The sequence below is a fragment of the Mus caroli genome, chromosome 15 (assembly GCF_900094665.2).
Source record: "Mus caroli chromosome 15, CAROLI_EIJ_v1.1, whole genome shotgun sequence".
Taxonomy (NCBI): Eukaryota; Metazoa; Chordata; class Mammalia; order Rodentia; family Muridae; genus Mus; species Mus caroli.
Window position 1 is genome coordinate 92407455 of NC_034584.1, and position 21058 is coordinate 92428512.

The following is a 21058-nucleotide window of genomic DNA, read 5'->3' on the forward strand; positions in this document are numbered from 1 at the left end:
AGGGAGAGGCAGGTGGATCTCTGTGAGTTCATGGTTAGCCTGGTCTGCATAGTGAGCTCCCGGATAGCTTGGGCTACATAGAGACCCTTCAAATAAACAAACAAAAATGATAGTGGTGATGGTGTTAATAAAGCATAATGGGTACATAGAGGCGCATTCTGCCTGCATGCATATGTTATAGCACTTGCAGGTATTGCTGGAAGGGGACAGAAAAGGACATCAGACCCTTGGAACTGGAGCTACTGATGGTTGTAAGCTGCCATGTGATAGTTAAGAACCCAGCCAGCATCCCCTGCAAGAGCCACACATGGCCACTAGCCATGGCTTCAAGGCCCCAGTGACTTTTTGTTCTTTTGTTTGTTTGCTGAGACTGAGTATCTCTAGGTAGCCCTGGAACTTCTAATATAGACCAACCTGGCCATGAACTCACAGAGATCCACCTGCCTCTGCCTCTTGAGTGCTGAGGCTAAAGTGGTGTAGTCACCACCACACACATCTTCAATGACTTCTCTCTCTCTCTCTGTCTCTCTCTGTCTCTCTCTCTCTGTCTCTCTCTCTCTGTCTGTCTCTCTCTCTCAAGATTTATTTAGTATATATAAGTACACCATAGCTGTCTTCAGACACACCAGAAGAGGGCATCAGATCCCATTATAGATGGTTGTAAGCCACCATGTGGTTGCTGGGAATTGAACTCGGGACTTCTGGAAGAGCAGTCAGTGCTCTTAACCATTGAGCCATCTCTCCAGCCCAAGCACTTACTGCTTACAGTCTAGAGACCAAGAAGTCTACTAGTACAGAGCTGAGAGATCTGGAATCTGTAAAGGACACCCCTGGAAGGCTGTCGTCTGGTCTATTCAAAGACCCCAAGAGACAGCACTTGTCTCTGTCTTCTTCTTGAATTTAGTTGTTGTTTTGTCTACATATATGTCTATGTACCACAAACATGCCTGGGACCTGAGGAAGCCTGAAGAAGAAGTCAGATGATTGTTAGCCATCCTGTGGGCGCCAAGAATTGATCCCGGGTACTCCAGAAGAGCAGCCAGTGCTTGCTCATAAGTACTGAGCTCTCTCCCAGTCCAGCCTCTTTCTCTTCTAAGGACGCTCATCCAGTCCAGGGAGTACACTTTCATGGCAGTGCAAACTTCATCACTTCCCAGGGGTTCTATCTCTACTCTTTTCAAGACAGAGTCTTTCTGTAGCCCTGGCTGTCCTGAAACTCACTCTGTAGACCAGACTGTCCTCGAACTCAGAAATCCGCCTGCCTCTGCCTCTTGAGCCCTGGGATTAAAGGGATGCGTCACAACCACCCAGGTACCTGTTAGTAGGCGTTGGGGTTTCGACAGTCCCCTACTTTTTTGCCTTTGTAGCTTTCCTAAATGTCTCATAGAATGTTCACAATAATACTGTCACCACTGTCACCTGTCACCGCCAGCAGGGACTGCAGTTCAGTGATGTCATCAGAGCAGCCTGAGGAGGCTCCTGGGAAGCCATGGGGACTTCTTCTAACTCAGGTCCTCTTGGCTATGTCTACCACAGAAAAGAATTCCAGGATGAGTCAGAGTGAGGAAAAGCTGGCTTACTGACGAGACAGAAAGACAGACAGACAGACAGACAGACAGAGACACAAGAGAGACAGAGAGTCAGAAACAGATAGACACACAAGAGAGAGACAGAAGACTGAAGAGCAGGCATGAGGAGAAGGGCACAGCTGGCTGCCTGGAGGTCACGGCGTGTGATTCGGGGGCTTCGATGCTGCTTCAGGTGCAGATACTCCTAGGAGGGTGTGTGCACTGGTGTACGTACCTCTTTTTGTTAGCCACAGAATTTTGCCCTTGAAAAGTAGGGTTTAAAAAAAAATTTTTTTTTTAAGGAGGTGAAGAGATGGCTCAGCGGTTAAGAGCACTGGCTGCTCTTCCACAGATCTTGAGTTCAATTCCCATCAACTCACAACCATCTGTCATGGGATCTGATGCCTTCTTCAGGCAAGGAGGTATACATGCAGAAGGAGCACTCACACATTTAAAGAGAGAGAGAGAGAGAGAGAGAGAGAAAGAAATTTAATCTGGAAGTGATGACTCTTACATTTGATCCAAGCACTGGGGGTGCGGGGTGCGGGGTGAGGCAGAAGTGGATGAATTTTTTTTAGAGGGTTATTTTCATTTTTTTAATTTTTAATATTTTTTATTACGTATTTTCCTCAATTACATTTCCAATGCTATCCCAAAAGTCCTCCATACCCCCCCCCCACTTCCCTACCCACCCATTCCCATTCTTTTGGCCCTGGCATTCCCCTGTATTGGGGCATATAAAGTTTGCAAGTCCAATGGGCCTCTCTTTCCAGTGATGGCCGACTAGGCCATCTTTCGATACATATGCAGCTAGAGACAAGAGCTCCGGGGTACTGGTTAGTTCATAATGTTGTTCCCCCTATAGGGTTGCAGATCCCTTTAGCTCCTTGGGTACTTTCTCTAGCTCCTCCATTGGGAGCCCTGTGATCCATCCAATAGCTGACTGTGAGCATCCACTTCTGTGTTTGCTAGGCCCCGGCACAGTCTCACAAGAGACAGCTATATCTGGGTCCTTTCAGCAAAATCTTGCTAGTGTATGCAATGGTGTCAGCGTTTGGAAGCTGATTATGGGATGGATCGTGGATGGATTTCTATCTATACAGTGAGTTTCTGGCCATCCAGGGCTACACCGAAACACTGTCTTAATGTTTTGGTAAGATTTATTTATGTGTATTTGCGTTTCTCTTGCATGTATATGTGTGAACCTTGTGTCTACCCATGTCCACAGAGGTCAGATGAGGGAGTCAGATCCCCTGGGACTGGAGTTATGAACAGTCGTGAGCTGCCCATGTGGGTGCTAGGAACCAAACCCAGGTCTTCTGCAAGAGCGGCAAGTGCTCTTTACCTCTGAGTCATCTCTCTATCGCCAAGGAGACAATTTAAAAATATTTCTAAATATTTCATGTGTATGTGTATTTGTGCACGTTAATGCGGTATCCACCGAGGCCAGAAAGGCGTGTTTTGATCTCCTGAAACTCCAGGGGTTCCAGGTGCTTGTGATCTCAGACCATCGGGCTTGGCAACACCTCCCTTACCTAGTGAACCATCTCATTACGTGTATGTATGTGTAAATGGTTTTGACCTGTTCTACGAAATCCAACGCTGTCTTCTGACCTCTGCAGGCACCAGGCATGCGCACGGTGCTCAGACACACACGCTGACAAAACAGGCATACACCAAATTAAAAAGTAAAATGGAAAAACTATTTGAAGACATTTATTATTTTTTTAAGAGAGACTAGGGTTCTTGATTTAAAAAAAAAAAAAAAAGCCTACTTAAAAGAACTGACTGCGGTCCTCCGGCGTGCAGGGGGCGCTGTGAAGTAATGCTGCCTCCCTATTTCTCACCCCGCGGTCTTAGCGAAGGTCGTTGTTGCTAGGAGACAAGATGCGTCTTTCTGTTCTCCAGCCGAGAGTCGGGTGTCGCCTGAGCACTCTTGGCGCGGAGGACTGAGGTCTAAGGCCCCATTACCTTAGCTCCAGAAGGTCCCTCCCTGTCTATGGAAACTTTTTCTTTCTAATTCCTCACAAGCGGCTCGTAGCAGCAGGCAGAGGCTCCTTGCCCGGACCCAGTCCGCAGCCCAGCCATGTCTAAAAAAGGAAAAAAGCCCAAGTTGCCCAAGGCACCCCTGTCCGACGAAGATCAGCTGCTTATATTTCAGCAAAAGATGCTGGCTGACGAAGAGGCAGCCAAGAAGAAAGAGAGACTCCTCACCCAGTTCTTGAAGGTGATGCTCGTCTGCAGTGTGTCCTGCCCAAACCCCCAAACTCACCGCCCATGCACTGGTGCCGTTGCCTGGGGTCGCGTCCCTGTGGCAGGCTCATTTTCATCCTTTCCTATCCCTCTGAAGTCCTTGGTCCCAAAATACATGGGCTTCAGACAATATTGGTTTTTGCCTAGGGCATTCTCTGTGAAACATGGGGGAAGGGAGAATTGAGTTTGGCAGTATCAACTGAGCCCCCAGAATTAGGACAGTGGATGCTGTCAGGTGTCCAAAATTCTGTCTTGAATTCTGAGGTTCGGTCTGGAGTGGGGTCTTTAGAAACTCTTCTCCTCTGATGCTTCACCCTGAAGGGAACCCATTCATTGGAAACCACAAACAGGAGCCCCCGAGTGTTGGCTGCCAAGGGCTTTGTACGTGAGAATACACGGGGACTGGTAGTTTTCAACGTGGTATCGATCGCACCGAGGTAGACCTTGGCTGAAACTCATGTGATTACTCCTCACCCAGGACAAGTTGGCCAAAGAAGAACACAACAGCGCTCTGAACCTTAATAAGATTAACACGCAGTGGAGAACCATCCTCAGGGAGGTGAAGACCAGAGAGCTTCACAAAGACATCGAGATCCTCAGCCAGACCTTTGAACGCGTGGTGGACTGTAAGGACAGCGTCATCAAGGTATGCACCCTCTCGGGCGTGGCGCACACCTTTAATCCCAGCACTCGGGAGGCAGAGGCAGGTGGATTTCTGAGTTCGAGGCCAGCCTGGTCTACAGAGTGAGTTCCAGGACAGCCAGGGCTACACAGAGAAACCCTGTCTCAAAAAGACCCCCAAAAAATAAAAAAAGAAAAAGAAAAAAAAAAAGAAAGAAAGAAAGAAAAAAGAAAAAGAAAAAAGAAAAAAAAAGTATGCACTCTCTCCAGAGAGCAGGCGGGGATGGCTTCCGGACCTTGCTAGGTAGAATGGGCCTAGTGAATTATTTATTATTTATTGTTGTCATTGCTGCTGCTGTTACTATTATTATTAATTATTATTTTGAGACAAAGTCATGTATCCTATTATTATTATTACTATTATTATTACTTTTATTTTGAGACAAAGCCATGCATTCCTATAATGGCCTCTGACTCACACGTAACAGGATTGATAACCGTGAACCCCCCACCCTCCTACCCCAACTTCCTAACTGCTGGTGTGGCAGGCATGGGCTACACAGCTGGATGTACCTAATCAGCCTTCAAGCCTTCACCAGACACAGGCTGTGACAAACGTGGCCTATTGGTTCTAATCATTGTCACTGAGATGAGAAAGGAAGTTCTGAGCTGTAACTCCTCTCCCCTACCTTAGAGGAGCTGAATCCTACGGGGCAGCCAGCATCACCAGCAACTTGAACTCAGGCCCACGCCTTTATTTCAGTATCCGAAGGCTCAGTTCCAGAGAAGGAAACTGACCTATCCAGGGTTGCCCAGTTCCAGGCAGAAGCCCAGAGGACTCTCTCGTATGGATATTTTGTTCTTTCTGAAGGGTCTCACTCTGTAACTCTGGCTGTCCTGAAACTTGCTATGTAGCCAAGGCTGGCCTCAAACGCACAGAGATCCGCCTGCCTCTGCCTCTCAAGTGCTGGGATTAAAGGCGAGTGCCACAGAAACTGGCAAGGCGTAGGTGCTTTGGCCCAGTCCACTGCCTCATTCAACCAGTTTGGCCTCCTTGATTTAACATCAGAGGCCCTGGACAAGGTCGGGAAGCCCTCCCTCACAGAGGTGAGAGCAATTCTGGATTTCCAAACCATTCAACCAGCCATCTTAACGCTCGTTTGGAGAGAGACAGGAGACTGAAACAGACTTGTGTAGCCCAGATGGCTGTAATTAGCAATCTTCCTTCCTATTTCAGTCTCCCAGAAACTGGGATTATTGGAGGTGCCATCAGTCCGGATCTGCATATGCTCTTAAGAAATTCCTGAATCACTCTCATCTTTCAAGGGATTTTGATGGATCCATTTCTTAAAACCTATGGGTATGGGGGCTGGAGAGATGGCTCAGAGGTTACCGGTAACCACACGGTGGCTCACAACCATCTAGAATGAGATCTGGCGCCCCTTCTGGCCTGCAGACACACATGCAGGCAGATTGCTGTATAAATGATAAATCTTTAAAAACCTGTGTGTATGGTATGTGTGTGGGCGGTACATGCCGGTGGAGGTCAGAAAGAACCTTGTGGCGTCAGTTCTTTCCTTCTACCTCCCTAGGTTTAACTGCCTCCTTGGCTCGGCATGTCTCCACCTCCCACTTTTAAAGTTCCTGTGGTTTAAGCAGAAATGAAGCCTGTCTATGGGCCTTTTATTCTCTGTATTCCCTGTACAGCCTGGCTTTGGGATTGGTGACCTTGATGGCCACCTTGCTGCCCTTTCCAGAGAAGCTTTGGGATTCTGGGGGGCTGTGGGGGGACATTGATGAGGTTTGTCAGGTGAGGGTGGCACTTCCAGTCCCTTGATGCTGGGGACCAGAGGTTTACAGAGCCCCTGGGCAGCACACGCTTGCTTTGCTTGTTGGTCTCATGACCAGTGCTGAGCTTCAGCATCTTCTCCGCAACCTACTGATGGCTCTGAATTTCTGTTTAGTCCTGACATATTGGTCGGACTTATGCCGGAGGAAATTATTGGCCCCCCTTTTCATTATCTCAGGCTTCACTAAAGATCTGAGTGGAGCCACAATCCATGCAGGCGGCCAACTTGAAGGTGGCACCAAGGAGTTGGGGGGGGGGGAGGCGGGGTTACAGCTGCTTTTATTTGTTTTTCTTTTTCTTTCTTTGTTTTTTTGGTGTTTTGTTTGTTTGAGATAGGACCCTTGCTGGCTTGGAACTGGCTGTGTAGACCAGGCTAGTCTCAAACTCAGAGAGATCTACTTGAGAGGTCTACTGTCTCCTAAGTGCCAGAATTAAAGACATGTGCCATCAGTCCCAGTTTGTCCCTGTTTCAACCCTACCTTTTACAGACTACCTGTTCACCAACTCCTCTTAATCTCTCTCTTTCTTTTTCTAAAGATTTCTTTTACTTATTTTATGTATATGAGTACACTACAGCTGTACTGATGGATGTGAGCCATCATGTGTTTGCTGGGAATGAAGATTGCTCACTCTGGTTCGCTCCGGCCTAAAGATTTATTTATTATTATACCTAACTGTAACTGTCTTCAGACAAACCAGAAAAGAGCATCAGATCTCATTACACATGGTTGTGAGCCACCATGTGGTTGTTGGGATTCAAACTCAGGACCTTCAGAAGAGCAGTCAGTGCTCTTAACCACTGAGCCATCTCTCTAGCCCCCTAATATTTTCTTCTCGAACAAAACTTCACAGTGATAGCAGATATTCACTGTACATCTTTCCTTCTGCCTAAGCCTTGCAGGGGTGAGGAGTCAGTAGGCCCAGGGCTGCTTCACACTGCTGGTTTTTGTTTTTTCTTTTTAAAAAGTTATTTATTTTTATTTTATGTGCATTGGTGTTTTGCCTGCTTGTGTGTCTGTGTGCGGGTGTCAGGTTCCCTGGAACTAGAGTTACAGACAAGTTGTGAGCTGCCATGCAGTTACTGGGAATCAAACCCAGGTCCTCTGGAAGAGCAGTCAGTGTTCTTAACCTCTGAGCCATCTTTCCAGCCCCAGCCTCCCCAACCCTCCGGTGCTGGGGAGCAAACCCAGAGCCTCGGACAAGCTAGATGAGTTCTCTATCACTAAGTCACACACTCAGCCCTGGAGGCTTTAGACTTGGGGTGTGTGTGTGTGTGTGTGTGTGTGTGCGTGTGCATTGTACGGGCACATGTGTCTATGTAGGCCAGGGATTGCTACCACATAGTTTTCCATCTTTTTGTTTGTTTTTAAAACATGGTGCACTTGGGCCGTAGAGAAGCCTCAGCAGTTACGAACAATTGTCGTTCTTGTAGAGGAGTCAGACTAGATTCCCAGCATCCATCTGGTGTACAAGCACCTTAGCTCCAGTACTGGGGAACAGTGGCAGGTGGGTCTCTGAATTTGAGGCCAGGCTGGGCTAGAATGAGTTCAGGGACAGCCAAGACTACCCAGAGAAACCCTGTCTCAAACAAACAAACAATGATTGTGCTGGGAAACCGCCACACTCAGCTACCTTATAACAACAACAACAAAACCCACAAAAATTGAACTTTGTGTGTGCGCATGAGTGACGTGTGTGTGTGTGTGTGTGTGTGTGCGCACATGACGTCTGTGAGTGGGTGTGCATGTGCTACAGAACATGTACAGAGGCCAGAGAACAACCTGTTGAGTCTGTTCTCTCCTACCTGTAACGTGGGATTGAACCCAAGTCTCTGAAATCATACAGCAAGCTTTTCCACCCACTGAACCATCTTGCCTCACCCGGTGCTTCTCCAGACTTTCTGAAAGTCGGCAAATAAGAATCAGATCCTTTGGGCTAGAGAGATGGCTCAGTGGTCAAGAGCACTGACTGCTCTTTCCAAAGGTCCTGAGTTCAAATCCCAGCAACCACATGGTGGCTCACAACCATCCTTAATGAGATCTGACGCCCTCTTCTGGTGCATCTGAAGACAGCTACAGTGTTGTACTTAGTATAATAATAAATAAATCTTAAAAAAAAAAATCAGACCCTTTAACTATAAGTAGGATCTCTCTATGTAGCCCTGATAGCCCTGGAGCTCACTATGTGAACCAGGCTGAGCCAAACTTGCAGAGATCCGCCTGCCTCTGACCCCTGACTACTGGGACTAAAGGCATCCGCTGCTGTGCTTATTTTCCAATCTAGGCAGTGTTGATCCTTGCTGGTGCTCAAACTTTCTGGTTTTTGTTTTGTTTTGTTTTGTTTTTAAATTCTCTGAGCGTCCTTTCTTCCCTAGTGAAAGTGTTCCAGTTACCTCTTGATAATAATAAACCACCCCGAGCTAGTAGCTTACAACAGTTTCATCATTACGTTTTGCGGTTCTGTGGATAGCCTGAGCTGTGTAGCTCTGCGTGCTAGGGACCTAGCCAAGGACTCAGAGCACACTAGACAAACCGGCAACTGCCCAGCCACTGGGCTCCTTCCTGCTGTGCAGCCATTCATACCAAGGCAGCCTCATTAAGACTCAGGAAGTTCCTGAAACAGAAGATTCACAAGGCCCCTCTCCCAAGTTTATGTCAACAGAAACTACTAGGGAGAAGGGACCCTCAGACCAGCTGAGCTGTGGAGCTCTGGGATGTGGCTCTTGTCAGCCCTCCCTCTTCCCCCCCCCCCCCCGCTCCTGTAAGTGACAAAATGATTCATGGAGGTGGCCTCTGGCACAGTCTCTCTCCTATGGTGTAAGTAGATATTTGTTGTTCCTCTTTCTCCAGGAAAGCTACACAACATAATATCCTTGGACCCGTGAAAGACAAAGGCGATTGTCTTTCACAAGCAAGAATGCTGTCAGGATGCCCTTGCCACTACAGTCACCTCAGTCTGACTGGCTTGGCGTAGGCTCAGCTGTCAGTCAGGAGAGCTGTTGACTAGAATTTATATGACCTCTCCATAAGCTGTGGCTTTCTCCCAGCTTGCTGGCTCCATTCCTGGAGGAAGCATTTCCAAGAACGGGCATTCCAAGAGGCAGGAAGTGGCAGGCCAGACTCGGGGCTGTGTTGGAAGCGTCACAGTGCCAAGTACAGTCTTCACCTCTTCTGTTGCGTCCCACAGTCATGAGGTGGCTCAAATTCAAGAGAACCCCATCTTCAGTCCCAACTCCTTCCTGCCTTCCCTTCTCCTTTTTCCCTTCTTTCTCTTGAGATGAGAGTCTCACTGGCTTCAAACTAATGATCTTTTAAAAAATATTCTTTTTAAAGTGTGTGTGTGTGTGTGTGTGATGGGGTGTGCATGTGAGTTCAAATGACTACAAAAGCCAGAAGACAGCGTCGGATCCCTTGGAGCTAGACTTGCAGGTGGGTGTGAGACACCAGACTTCAGTGCTGGGAACCGAACTCAGGTCTTTGTGAAAAGGAACAAGTGCTCTTACCTCTAAGCCATCTTTCAGCTTCCAAACTCACGATCCACTTGCCTCCCAAATGCTGGGACAGTAGGTTTCTGTCATTATATCCAAATGCAAGTCCACCTTTGTGGAGGAATGACAAAGTCACACTGCAGAGAACTGCAGAATGGGAGTGTCCACTCATCTTTTCAGTACAGCATGCCATAGAAAGCCACTTCCCCTTGGCCTCTGAATCACTCTGACATGGCCTGATTGGTCTTTGACAGCTTCTTTGCTTTTTGTTTTGTGCTTGGAGTACTGGGGCTCAAACTCAACCCCTCATGTATGCTAGGCAAACATTCTAACATGGAGCTACATCCCTAACCCCCTAAAATAATTTTTGCCGGGTGTGGTGACACACACCTTCAATCCTAGCACCACTAGGAAGGCAGAAGTAGGTGGTTTTCTGTGAGCTGAAGGCCAGCTTGGTTTACAGAGTGAGACAGTGGCTCAATATAGATATACATTATATATACATCTGTCTGTCTGTCTGTCTCTCTCTCTCTCTCTCTCTCTCTCACACACACACACACACACACACACACACACACACACACACACACACAAGTCTTGTTAAGTTACTAAAGCAGGCTTCAAACTCATTATATAGCCCAGGGAATGTGCAATGCTCCTACCTCAGTGCCCTGGTATCATGGGTGTGCAGCACCATGGCCACCTTCCTAATCTATAGAAGAAGATAAACTAGGTTCACATCCTTTTCTGCCCTGAAACATGCAGTTTTCCTGAAACAGGATTCCTGGCTCTCTTTAACGGCGGCTCCATCAGTGTAATGTTTGTGATCCACGAGATGTTGCTCATTTCACATTCCTTTAGAAAAAAAAATTACTTTCACTTTATCTGAGTGTCTGTCTGTCTGCACATATGTTAAATGCACCATATGCATGCAATGCCCATGAAAAAGGCCTTGGAGCCCCTGGAACCGAAGTGACAAATGGTTGAGAGCTGCCATGTGAGTGCCAGCAATCAAAACCTCTGGAAGAAGTCGGGCGTGGTGGCGCACACCTTTAATCCTAGCACTCGGGAGGCAGAGGCAGGAGGATTTCTGAGTTCAAGGCCAGCCTGGTCTACAAAGTGAGTTCCAGGACAGCCAGGGCTACACAGAGAAACCCTGTTAAACAAAACAAAACAAAAAACAAACAAAAAAAACCTCTGGAAGAGCAGCCAGTGCTCTTCAATGCCCAGCCATCTTCTTCCTCCTCCTGTTTTTAAAAATAAAGACAGGACTTATGATATAGCTCTGGCTGGCCTAGAACTCCCAATTTGACCAAGCTAAGCCTGAATTCACAGGTATCCACCTGCCTCTGCCTTCTGAGTGGTGGGAATAAAAGCATGGGCCACGGGAACTAGTCCCTACACTTCTAGATAAGTCTTGGCTTGCAAAGGCTGGAGAGATGGCTCAGTGGCTACAAGCTCCTGCAGTCCTTTCAGAGGACCCGGGTTTGAGTTCTAACACCCACATAAGGAACTCATAACGGCTTGTAACCTTTTTTAATATAAATAAATAAATATATACATACATACATACATACATCTTTTATTAGATACCCAAGAATGTTTTTGAGGGGTTGTTTGCTTGTTTTTGTTTTGTTTTTAAAAGATGTGTCTATTTATTTTATGTATATGAGTACACTGTAGCTGTACAGATGGTTGTGAGCCTTCATGTGGTTGTTGGAAATTGAATTTAGGACCTCTGCTCGCTCCAATCAACCCTGCTCGCTCAGTCCCTGCTTGCTCCAGCACAAAGATTTATTTATTATTATAAATAAGTACACTGTAGCTGTCTTCAGATGCACCAGAAGAGGGCGTCAGATCTCATTACAGGTGGTTGTGAGCCACACCATGTGGTTGCTGGGATTTGAACTCAGGACCTTCGGAAGAGCAGTCAGTGCTCTTACCTGCTGAGCCATCTTGCCAGCCCCTGCTTGTAGCTCTTATATCAAGAAATCTGAGGGCCTCTGGCCTTCTGAAGCACCTGAAGGACACTTAACATGAATTTAGAAAGACATGCATACGTACACAAATCAAATCTTCATGTCTAAAGACTGAACGGGAGAGCCGGCATTCCTAAAACCATTAGGAAATAAGGAAAATGCCAGATACCTAAATCTGTGTGTGTGTGTGTGTGTGTGTGTGTGCTGTGTGTGTGTCTTCCTCACTTGCTGTCCACCTTAGATTTTGAGACAGGAGTTCACTCACCAAACTGGATCAACTGACTGCTTAGTCAGCTAGACCTAGCACCCCTCCCATCTCCACTGAGAATACAGGGGTGCCACCACCCACTCCTGTGGGTGCTGAGGACCCGGCTGCCCCATCTCCCCAGCCTCTCATGGATGCTACGTGGCCGGCACAGTTATTCTCTTCCCCCTGCCCAGTCTCTGGCTAAGGACTTGACTGAAGCTGAGGAGCAGTATGCCCACGCTCTGCGTAGTCACTTGCACAACATTGACCAGCTCTTGGCCCTGCAACGACGCCGGCTCGGCCTCCTGGAGGAAAATTACAACATGGAGCTCGAGGTCCTGACCAAAGAGTTTGAGACGGAAAGGTACGGGGCCAGAGAGTAGAGAGACTAGATTCGGGGGAGTTCCCAGAGACTACACCTGTAACCAGATGCCCAGTACTGTGGAGCCTCTTACCCGAACCACAGTTTCTATGCATACAGGGTCCTGAGATCCTTGTCAATGAGCTTGGGGTGACTTACAGCCTTACCTTACCTTTGCCTGCCTCCTGCTTCCAACTCAAGATTCTATCCATCCAGCAGGCGACAGGGACAGGAGAGAGAGATTTCACTGCAAACTTACTTAGCTTTTTGGTTTTGTATCATATGAAGGCATTGCCTATTCAAAAATTAAAATCTTCTTATTCATTCTTTTTTTTTTTTCTTTTTTTTTGGTTTTTGGAGACAGGGTTTCTCTGTGCAGTCCTGGCTGTCCTGGAACTCACTCTGTAGACCAGGCTAGCCTCGAACTCAGAAATTCACCTGCCTCTGCCTCCCAAGTGCTGGGAAGAAAGGAGTGCTCCACCACACCTGGCTCTCTTATTCATTCTTAATGGGGAACAAAACTACACACACACACACACACACACACACACACACACACACACACAAACCTTTTCCTCCCTCCCAGCCAGAGTTTAAAAGTTTGTGCCGTTTAGTTTCATTTTGTTGTTGCTGGTAGTTTGGTTTGTTTGTTTGTTTATTTGTTTGTCTGTTTGTTTGAGACAGGGTCCCTCTATGTCATAGTCCTGGTTGTTCTGGACTCAATTTGTAGACCAGGCTGGCCTCAAACTTACAGAAATCCACCTGCCTCTGTCTCCCAAATGCTGGGAAGAAAGGAGTGCTCCACCGCACCTGGCTCATTTGTAGTTACCCCGTGCATTTCTTTGTCATCTTTGTCCTGAGGGCTGCATCCGCCATGTCTCCTACAGGAAATCGATCATTGACCATCATGAGAAGGAGATGCACTACCTACAGGACGTCTTCATGGCCATGGAGCAGAACTACATAGATTCCGAGTATGAGAGCAAGCTGGAGTTCCAGAGCATGTGGGATGACCTTAAAAACAAGGTACAGAAGGAGATGGGGGACAGGATCCAGAGAGACGCAGGAAAACTGCTCAAGGCAACCAGAACTGGCTGAGAGCCCTAGAGCCAACAGCCAATAAACGTTTGTTGCCACCGAGGCACCCCAGGGCTTGCCACCAAGGCACCCCGGGGCTTGTGATCTCCTGAAGGCTGCTTGGGAGGCAAAACTGTTCTAAAATGTTATGAGAACTTATTCTCTCTCACGATACATCCTGAGCACAGTTTCCCCTCCCTCCCCTCCTACCAGCTCCTCACCACCTCTCCCCCTGTCCCCCCAAGATCTCCTCCTCCTCCAGTTCCCTTCAGAAAAGAGCAGGCGCCCCGGGGATATCAACTGCACACGGCATATCAAGATTATAATAAGCCTAGGCACAAGGGTTGGGTGAGGCAACCCAGTAGGAGAAAAAGGGTCCCCAGAGCAGGTGAGCGAGTCAGAGACACCACCGACTCCCGCCGTTAGGACTCCTACAAGACCCACCGAGTTAACAATGCACTTCGAGTCTAAAACAAAACAAAACAAAACAGAGAAGAGACCATCTGGCTTCACCCTTATGGGTAGTAGATGAAGAGACAAAAGCCCCGAGCAGCCGATGACCAGCTGAGTCCCAGTGCTGGTCTGGGATCTGTCCAGTACAGAGTAGGTCTGTAGAATCTTGGTCAGGGATGCTTTCCATCACAGGCTCGGCAAACCTGCATGCAGAAGTCGGGGTATAAAGTTCTTGTTTTACTTTAATCAGTCGCTTAACTTATTCTCTTTGAGACAGCAGCTTGCTTTGCCCAGGTTGGTCTTGAATTCGCTACATAGTAGAGAAGGACCTGGAACTACTTTTTTTGTTTTTAACCATAGACTTCCGGTCCTCCTGCCTTCACTCCCCATAGACTTCCGGTCCTCCTGCCTTCACTCCCCATAGACTTCCGGTCCTCCTGCCTTCACTCCCCAGCGTGCAAACAGCTCACCCATCACTCCCAACCGTATTCAGGGCTAAGCAGGCGCTCTGCCAGCTAAGGGCTCCAGCCACGGCTTTTACTTTTAGCCCGTGTTTTACCCTACAATTTGAATAATTTCCTACATGTAAAAACTGAGGCCCTTCATGTCAAAATCCAAACCGTCCATTTCCCTTTATTATTATTTTTTAAAGATTTATTTATTTATTTTATGTATATGAGTACACTGTAGCTGTACAGATGGTTGTGAACCTTCATGAGGTTGCTGGGAACTGAATTAAATTTTGGTTTCCCTTTAAAGAGTTAAGAGGAAGGGCTGGAGAGATGGCTCAGAGGTTAAGAGCACTGACGGCTCTTCCCGAGGTCCTGAGTTCAAGTCCCAGCAACCACATAGTGGCTCACAACCATCTGTAATGAGATCTGATGCCCTCTTCTGGTGTGTCTGAAGACAGCAACAGTGTACTTATATATTATAAATAAATACATAAATAAAATCTTTAAAAAAAAAAAAGAGTTAAGAGGAGCTGGCGAGATGGCTCAGCAGTTGAGAGCACTGACTGCTCTTCAGAAGGTTCTGAGTTCAAATCCCAGCAACCACATGAAGGCTCACAACCACTGTACAACTACAGTGTACTTACATACATAAAATAAATAAAGAGTTAAGAGATCTGAGGGGGGCCGCGGCGGTGGCAGGTTGTACAGCACTCGGCACTCAGGAGGCAGAGGCAGGCGGATCTTTGAGTCCGAGGCTCCCTGGTCTACAGAGTGAGTTCTAGGACAGCCAGGGCTACAGAGAAACTCTGTCTTGGAAAATCAAAAAGATTTTTTAAAAAGGAAAAAAAAAAAAGTTAAGAGATCTCAAACACTAGACCTCACTCTATTCACAAAGTTGCCCCCCCCCCCCCGTGCTCTCTTGTCCGGGTCGCTATGGACCAACCTCACTTCCAACATAATAAATCTTTAAACAATGCTCCAGACAGTTCCGAGGGTGCGGTTACTTGCAGGCGTGGACGGGCACTAGCAGGGTAACTAAGCATTTGGCCTTGGGATATGCTTCCTAGAATTTAGAAGAGAAGCACTTTCTTCGCCTACAACTGGAGAACATAGTGGAAGATCTGTGGAGGAGGTTCCAGGATGCGCTCAAGAATTACACCGACGCCACGGAGGACCGGAAGATCGCCTTTGAGTACCTGAAGGTGAAGGATGAGAAGAGCTCCAAAGAGATTGAGGCGCAGATGAAAAAGATCCAGAAGCTGCAGGTCAGTGCGCAAGCGCAAGCGCGAGAGCCAGCCGCTGCTGCCGTTTCCCCCGGTGCCTTTGTCCATCTTTCCCAGATTGTTTTCGGGCTCTCACTGGCTGGGGTCAAGATGACAGACTGTGCTCCTAGTTCCCAGTCGGTCTCCCCTTTGACCTGTCTCCCTCTGTCCATGGCTTCTCCTAGGAGACCATAGGTATCCTGAAAGGGAAGATCGTAGCCCACAGCCGCGAAGGCGAATGGCAGAATCAGTGCATCCGGAATGACAAGGAGCTGGTCCACGTGCAGCTGCGAAAACTTAAGGTCCAGAGGACCCAGGCTCGGACCCTATCTCAGGAGAACTTAGTCAAACTCACCCTGGAAAGTAATTCCACCCTCAAGACCCTGAAGAAGGTCGTGGAAAAGGTAAAGGAGAGAGAGAGAGGGTAATCAGGACATAACGGAGAAACTTGGCTGGAGGCAAACCTGATTGGGGGAGACGTGGGGGCGCCCCCCCCCGTAAAGTGCACGCTAGTATTATCTTTTTTGCACCATCCTCTCTTTTAAATTAAGTAATGGGGTTTTTTAGCTTCCCGAGTCCCCCCTGCCTTGCAGAAGGCCTTTTTCTCCACTTCTACTGTGTGTGTGTGCGCGCGCGCGCGCGCGTGCACGCGTGTGGTTTCTTCACCCCCTCAATGCCCTTGCGACTTCGGATCTTCCCCGGCTTTCCATTCTTTAACTGGCAGAGGAAACGAACTCAACCAAGACCCCTAGGCTGTATTATCTCTAGACTGCATCACTTTGGGGGTTGTCTCTGGATTTCTTCTGAAGACAGTGTGGTTCTGGGATCTTATCCTGGGGTCTCTCTTGAGAACTACCGACTCATCAAGCTGCTCCCTGTCACCTGTATGGCAGGCTCCGGAGACAGGCGCTACCACCAAATGGCTGTCCTAAGCTCTGGCTCGCTACCATTGGTCAGGGTTTCTTGTGGCCCCTTAGATAGACCTCTTTCAAGGCACTTTGGCTGCTGTCGCCCCTTTGCCAGCTTGAAGCAGCTAAGTGCAGCAGTCATCACACCCTAAGTCCTCTAAGAGCAGTTAGGGTGACCTCTGGGCTGGGGACAGGGAGGTGGGGATGGCAGACCAGGAGTTGGACGGGACGGGCCCCCTGGTAAGTCAGACAGACAGGGAGAGAGGATCCATGCTGGGTAACAAGGTGGCACATTTCCAAGATGGCCGCTTCTTCCCCAGCCTCCAGACTCTGGCAGCTTTTGTCTCCTCCCGCCAGCAGGCCTCTGCTGATGGACTGGCTCAACAAATTCAAAACCTAATCAGGACATGTCACAGAACAATTAAGGACCAAATGGGCCATTCTATCTGACTTCAAATTGGTCAATCCTAAAGTAGGGGAGGAGAGGGCTTCAGAGCTTTAACCCCATCCCTCCCGTACTCTCAAGAAAAGACTGGATGTTCGGCTTCCAGGGTCCCCTCTGCTTTGCAGGGAGTCTCTTCCTCTGTGTGTCTATTGCAGTTATGCCCAATTAACGCCTTTCTTTTTTTTTTTTTCTTTTTTTTTTTGGTTTTTCGAGACAGGGTTTCTCTGTATAGTCCTGGCTGTCCTGGAACTCACTTTGTAGACCAGGCTGGCCTCGAACTCAGAAATCCGCCTGCCTCTGCCTCCCGAGTGCTGGGATTAAAGGCGTGCGCCACCACGCCCGGCCAATTAACGCCTTTTTTAATGGCGTTAATTTAAAAAAATAAGTAATAATGAGTTGTTTGTGGAAAGAATACGAAATGCCAGGATAGCTCTTGGCACAAGGCAAGCACCACACTGAACGGCTTCCCTGGGGCTGGAGCGGGGAGACTCTCTCGGTTCCCCTAAACCGCTTCTTCGTAACTCCCAACAGGGTGAAAAGATCCTTAAGCTTGCTGAAATATGTAGGAAATTCGAAACCGAGGAAGAAAAGGTACTGCCTTTCTACTCTTCAGTATTGACTCCCGAGGAGCAGGAGGAGGCCAAGCTCCAGAACCCGGAGGACATCACAGAGGACCTTGCCAAGGTAGAGGGGGGTAGGATGTGAGTGGGGGCAGCACCGGCTAGCTAACGGGTGAGCAGCGGTGGGCAGCATAGGCTAACAGGTGAACGGCGGGGCAGCACCGGCTAACGGGTGAGCGGCCATGGGCAGCACCGGCTAACAGATGAGCGGTGGTGGGCAGCACCGGCTAACGGGTGAGCGGCGGGGCAGCACGGGGCTAATGGGTACCATAACACATCTGTTCCCTCTAACTCCACTCTCAGATTATGATGGACTACGCGGGCATGGAGAACTTCTGGAAGAGATACAACAAGGTGAAACTGGAGGTCCTGAGTCTCCAGCACAGGCGGCTGCAGCTGCTGGATATCAGCAGCAAGCTGCGGGAGATGCTCAAACAGTACTTGGATGGCATCTCCGTGAGCGACGAAGTGCTGAGCCACCTCAACCCGCTCTTCATAGTAAACCACAGAAGCAACCTGCCCCAGCTGCCCCCACCCTCGGCCCAGCCGGTCTACAATGTCATCGAAGCCGCCCACATCGCCTCCCATATCCTGTGACCGGAGGAAGAGACTTCTTTCCTGACTCCTGAAAGGAGGTTCTCTCCTTTTCCTTTTTCTTTTGTGAAACCAGAGTGCTTTGCTCTCATGCTCAGATGAACAGGCACACTCAGACAGACAGACAGACAGACAGGCAGACAGACACTCCAGCTGCTTACTATTTACTACCACTACCCTTGCAGTGTAACCGATGACTTTTTTTTTTTTTTTGAAGAGAAAAATAAATAAAAGTAAAAGAAAAACTTCCCTGTAGTCTGGAAGTTCCTTTAAACAAACAAACAAACAAACAAACACGGTCACCAGGAGGTGCTGGCAGCAGAACAAACCATTGATCCCAGCAATGGAGAAAGGCAGAGGTAGGCGGATCTCTGTGAGTTCCAGGACAGCCAGGGCTACCAACCCTAACCCTACCAAGCCAGGTTGAAAAACAACAAAACCAACCAAGCAAACACAGGGTCTGGCGCAGGCCTCGGACTCCCTATGTGACTGACTCTGAGCTTCAGGTCCTTCTGCCTCCCCTGGAATCGCAGGTGTGCAGCACATCGGTTCCATTGATCTCAGGGGGTTCTGCAACCTAATAATCTTCCTACCAACGGGGGCCCTCTGCTCAGCCTTGTAAGATTTTTATTGTTTTAGCTGTGTTTACTTTAAGGATATGAGGAACATGGTCCCACGGAGAGAATGCCTGGGCACTACTGGGAGGCAGAACATAACTTCCTCCACAGCATGGGGCACCTATCACTCTTACAGGCTGATTCCTCGGGGTAAATTAGGACAGCAAGAGCAGGCAAGAGGAAGGTGCTCCAAAGCCTCCCGCCCCTCCGCCACACACAAGCTCCAGCTCCGGAATGTTATTTTTCTACCCATGAAAGCCGCCTCAGAGGGTAGGGTTAGCAGGGTACGGCATTACATAGCTGAGGTGGTAGTGCTTGGGACGCAGAGCCAGGAGGCTCGTGAGTCTGAGGCCAGTGCGGACCACAGGACAAATGCCAAGACCCTGATCTAGAAGGAAAGGGGCGAGCCGAGCTCACCAGGTAAAACACCAGACTGACGACCTCAGTTCAATGCCTGGGACCCACCCGCAGCTGGGAGGTGAGAGCCAGCTTCACATTGCTGTCTGATCTCCACGTTCAAGGCAGCACACACCATAGCAATACTTCAGAAACAAAGAAAGGGGTGGGGGTGGCAGTACCGAGTGAAGAATACAACGTCTTGTTAAAAACCACTATTTATTTCTTCTTACTCTTGTTTCGTTTCTCTTCTTTCGCCTTCTTTTTGGAGACTTTGGGTCTGCTGGCCTTTCTGTACAGGTGATACCCGATCAGCCCCAGGAGCGCCGGCACCATGGCGATGCCTACCAGAGGCAAAATGCTCTTCAGCAGCTTCTGCCAATAGTTGGCACGAATCAAAGCGATGAGCTCCACATCATACTGCACCACTGCATCAGCTGGAGAGGGGGCGGGGCGGGAGGGTTAGGATATGCACCCCTGCATCGGCTGGAGAGGGGGCGGGGCGGGGCGGGGCGGGGTGCGTGTTAGAATGGCTGTGATTTATCCAGAGCCCTGCCTTGGGATTGAAACAAGGAGTGTGGGCCACAGAAGACAACCATGATGCTGGCAGTGTGAAATGTGGGGTTGGGTTCCCTCCCAAAAAGGCAGCAGAGGGCAGGAAGGAGCAGGCTAAGGATTCTCATGTTGACCTTAACTCTGGCTAAGCATATGGCTTGGAACCAAAGACAGATCTTTGACAGCACAAGGAATGTGTGGACAGGGAAACATGCAGGCTTTCCCACATTTACAAATATTTATAAGTAAGCATTCTTTTTAAAAAAATCTCTCTAAAGATTTGTTCATTTTTACTTCATGAATATGGCCGTTTTGCCTATTGTATGTCTGTGCCAACACTCAAGCCTGTTATCCTTGGTAAGGAGAGGGTGCTAGATCCTCCTGGAGCTGGAGTTACAAGTGATGGTAAGCTGCCCTGTGGCTGCTGGGAATTGAACCTGGGTCTTCAAGAGCAGCCACTATCTTAACTGCTCAGCCATCTGTCTCGCCCCACAAGTGCGCATCTGTATGTGTGTGAATCATCTACACCAAATGGACCCCGGCTCCAAACAGCCACGTGGATAGAATTTGTGTAGGGCTAAAATGAACTAGAACAAAAAGCAGACATCCGGAGGCAGAGGCAGGCAGATTTCTGAGTTCGAGTCCAGCCTGGCCTACAAAGTGAGTTCCAGGACAGCCAGGGCTATACAGAGAAATCCTGTCTCGAAAAACCAAAAACCAAAAAAAAAAAAAAAACAAAAAAAAAAACCAACAACAAAAAAGCAGACATCTGGGCTGGTGAGATGGTGCAGTGGTTAAGAGCACCGACTGCTCTTCCGAAGGTCCCGAGTTCAAAAATCCCAGCAACCACATGGTGGCTCACAACCATCCGTAACAAAATCTGATGCCCTCTCTGGAATATCAGCTACAGTGTACTTACATATAATAAATAAATAAATCTTAAAAAAAAAAAAAGCAGACATCCTTAAAAATCCCACCAACCATGAGCACATGCAACTTGGTTCTTGGCAGATTTCCGAATAAGGGCTTTGGAGAGGAGGAAAAATACTCGTGAGGGAGCAGAGGGGTGGGAGGCCAGAGCAGGGAGGCTCTGATGGGAAGGGCAGGATTTTGCTAAGAGTTCTGTTCTGTTTTACTCTTGACACAGGGTCTCACGGGTCAGTGGCCCTGGCTGTCCTGACACTCACTATGTAGACCAGGCTGGCCTTGAACTCAGAAATCCTCCCGCCTCTGCCTCCCAAGTGCTGGGATTAAAGGCATGCACCACCACTGCCCAGCCTCACTCCCAACTTGTTTTTTGTTTTTTTTTTTTTT

At 48.4% G+C, this 21058-nt stretch overlaps 2 protein-coding genes across 2 annotated transcripts in view; one reads left to right on the top strand and one right to left on the bottom strand.

The window, feature by feature from the left end:
• Positions 1-3452: 3452 nt before the first annotated feature.
• On the top strand, positions 3453-18421 carry Ccdc65 (coiled-coil domain containing 65). The gene is made up of 8 exons (XM_021183621.1): positions 3453-3795; positions 4300-4467; positions 12199-12368; positions 13253-13391; positions 15415-15612; positions 15795-16013; positions 17494-17646; positions 17886-18421. Exons 1-8 carry the CDS (start codon positions 3655-3657, stop codon positions 18177-18179), a joined length of 1482 nt encoding a protein of 493 aa, XP_021039280.1. The 5' UTR covers positions 3453-3654; the 3' UTR covers positions 18180-18421.
• Positions 18422-19391: 970 nt separating this feature from the next.
• The window catches only part of Fkbp11 (FKBP prolyl isomerase 11), a 4083-nt gene continuing 2416 nt past the window's right edge, over positions 19392-21058 (bottom strand). The window contains exon 6 of the mRNA XM_021183980.1: positions 19392-19626. Within this exon, the coding sequence (XP_021039639.1) occupies positions 19409-19626 (218 nt within the window). The 3' untranslated portion in view covers positions 19392-19408. The remainder of the gene's footprint in view (positions 19627-21058) is intronic.

Bases quoted from the DNA above. Each gene is read 5' to 3' on its own strand.
- Ccdc65 (XM_021183621.1), top strand. From the start codon at position 3,655: ATGTCTAAAAAAGGAAAAAAGCCCAAGTTGCCCAAGGCACCCCTGTCC. The intron at 3,796-4,299 runs GTGATGCTCGTC...CTCCTCACCCAG, and splicing joins TCCTCACCCAGTTCTTGAAG to GACAAGTTGGCCAAAGAAGA. The intron at 12,369-13,252 runs GTACGGGGCCAG...TGTCTCCTACAG, and splicing joins AAAGAGTTTGAGACGGAAAG to GAAATCGATCATTGACCATC.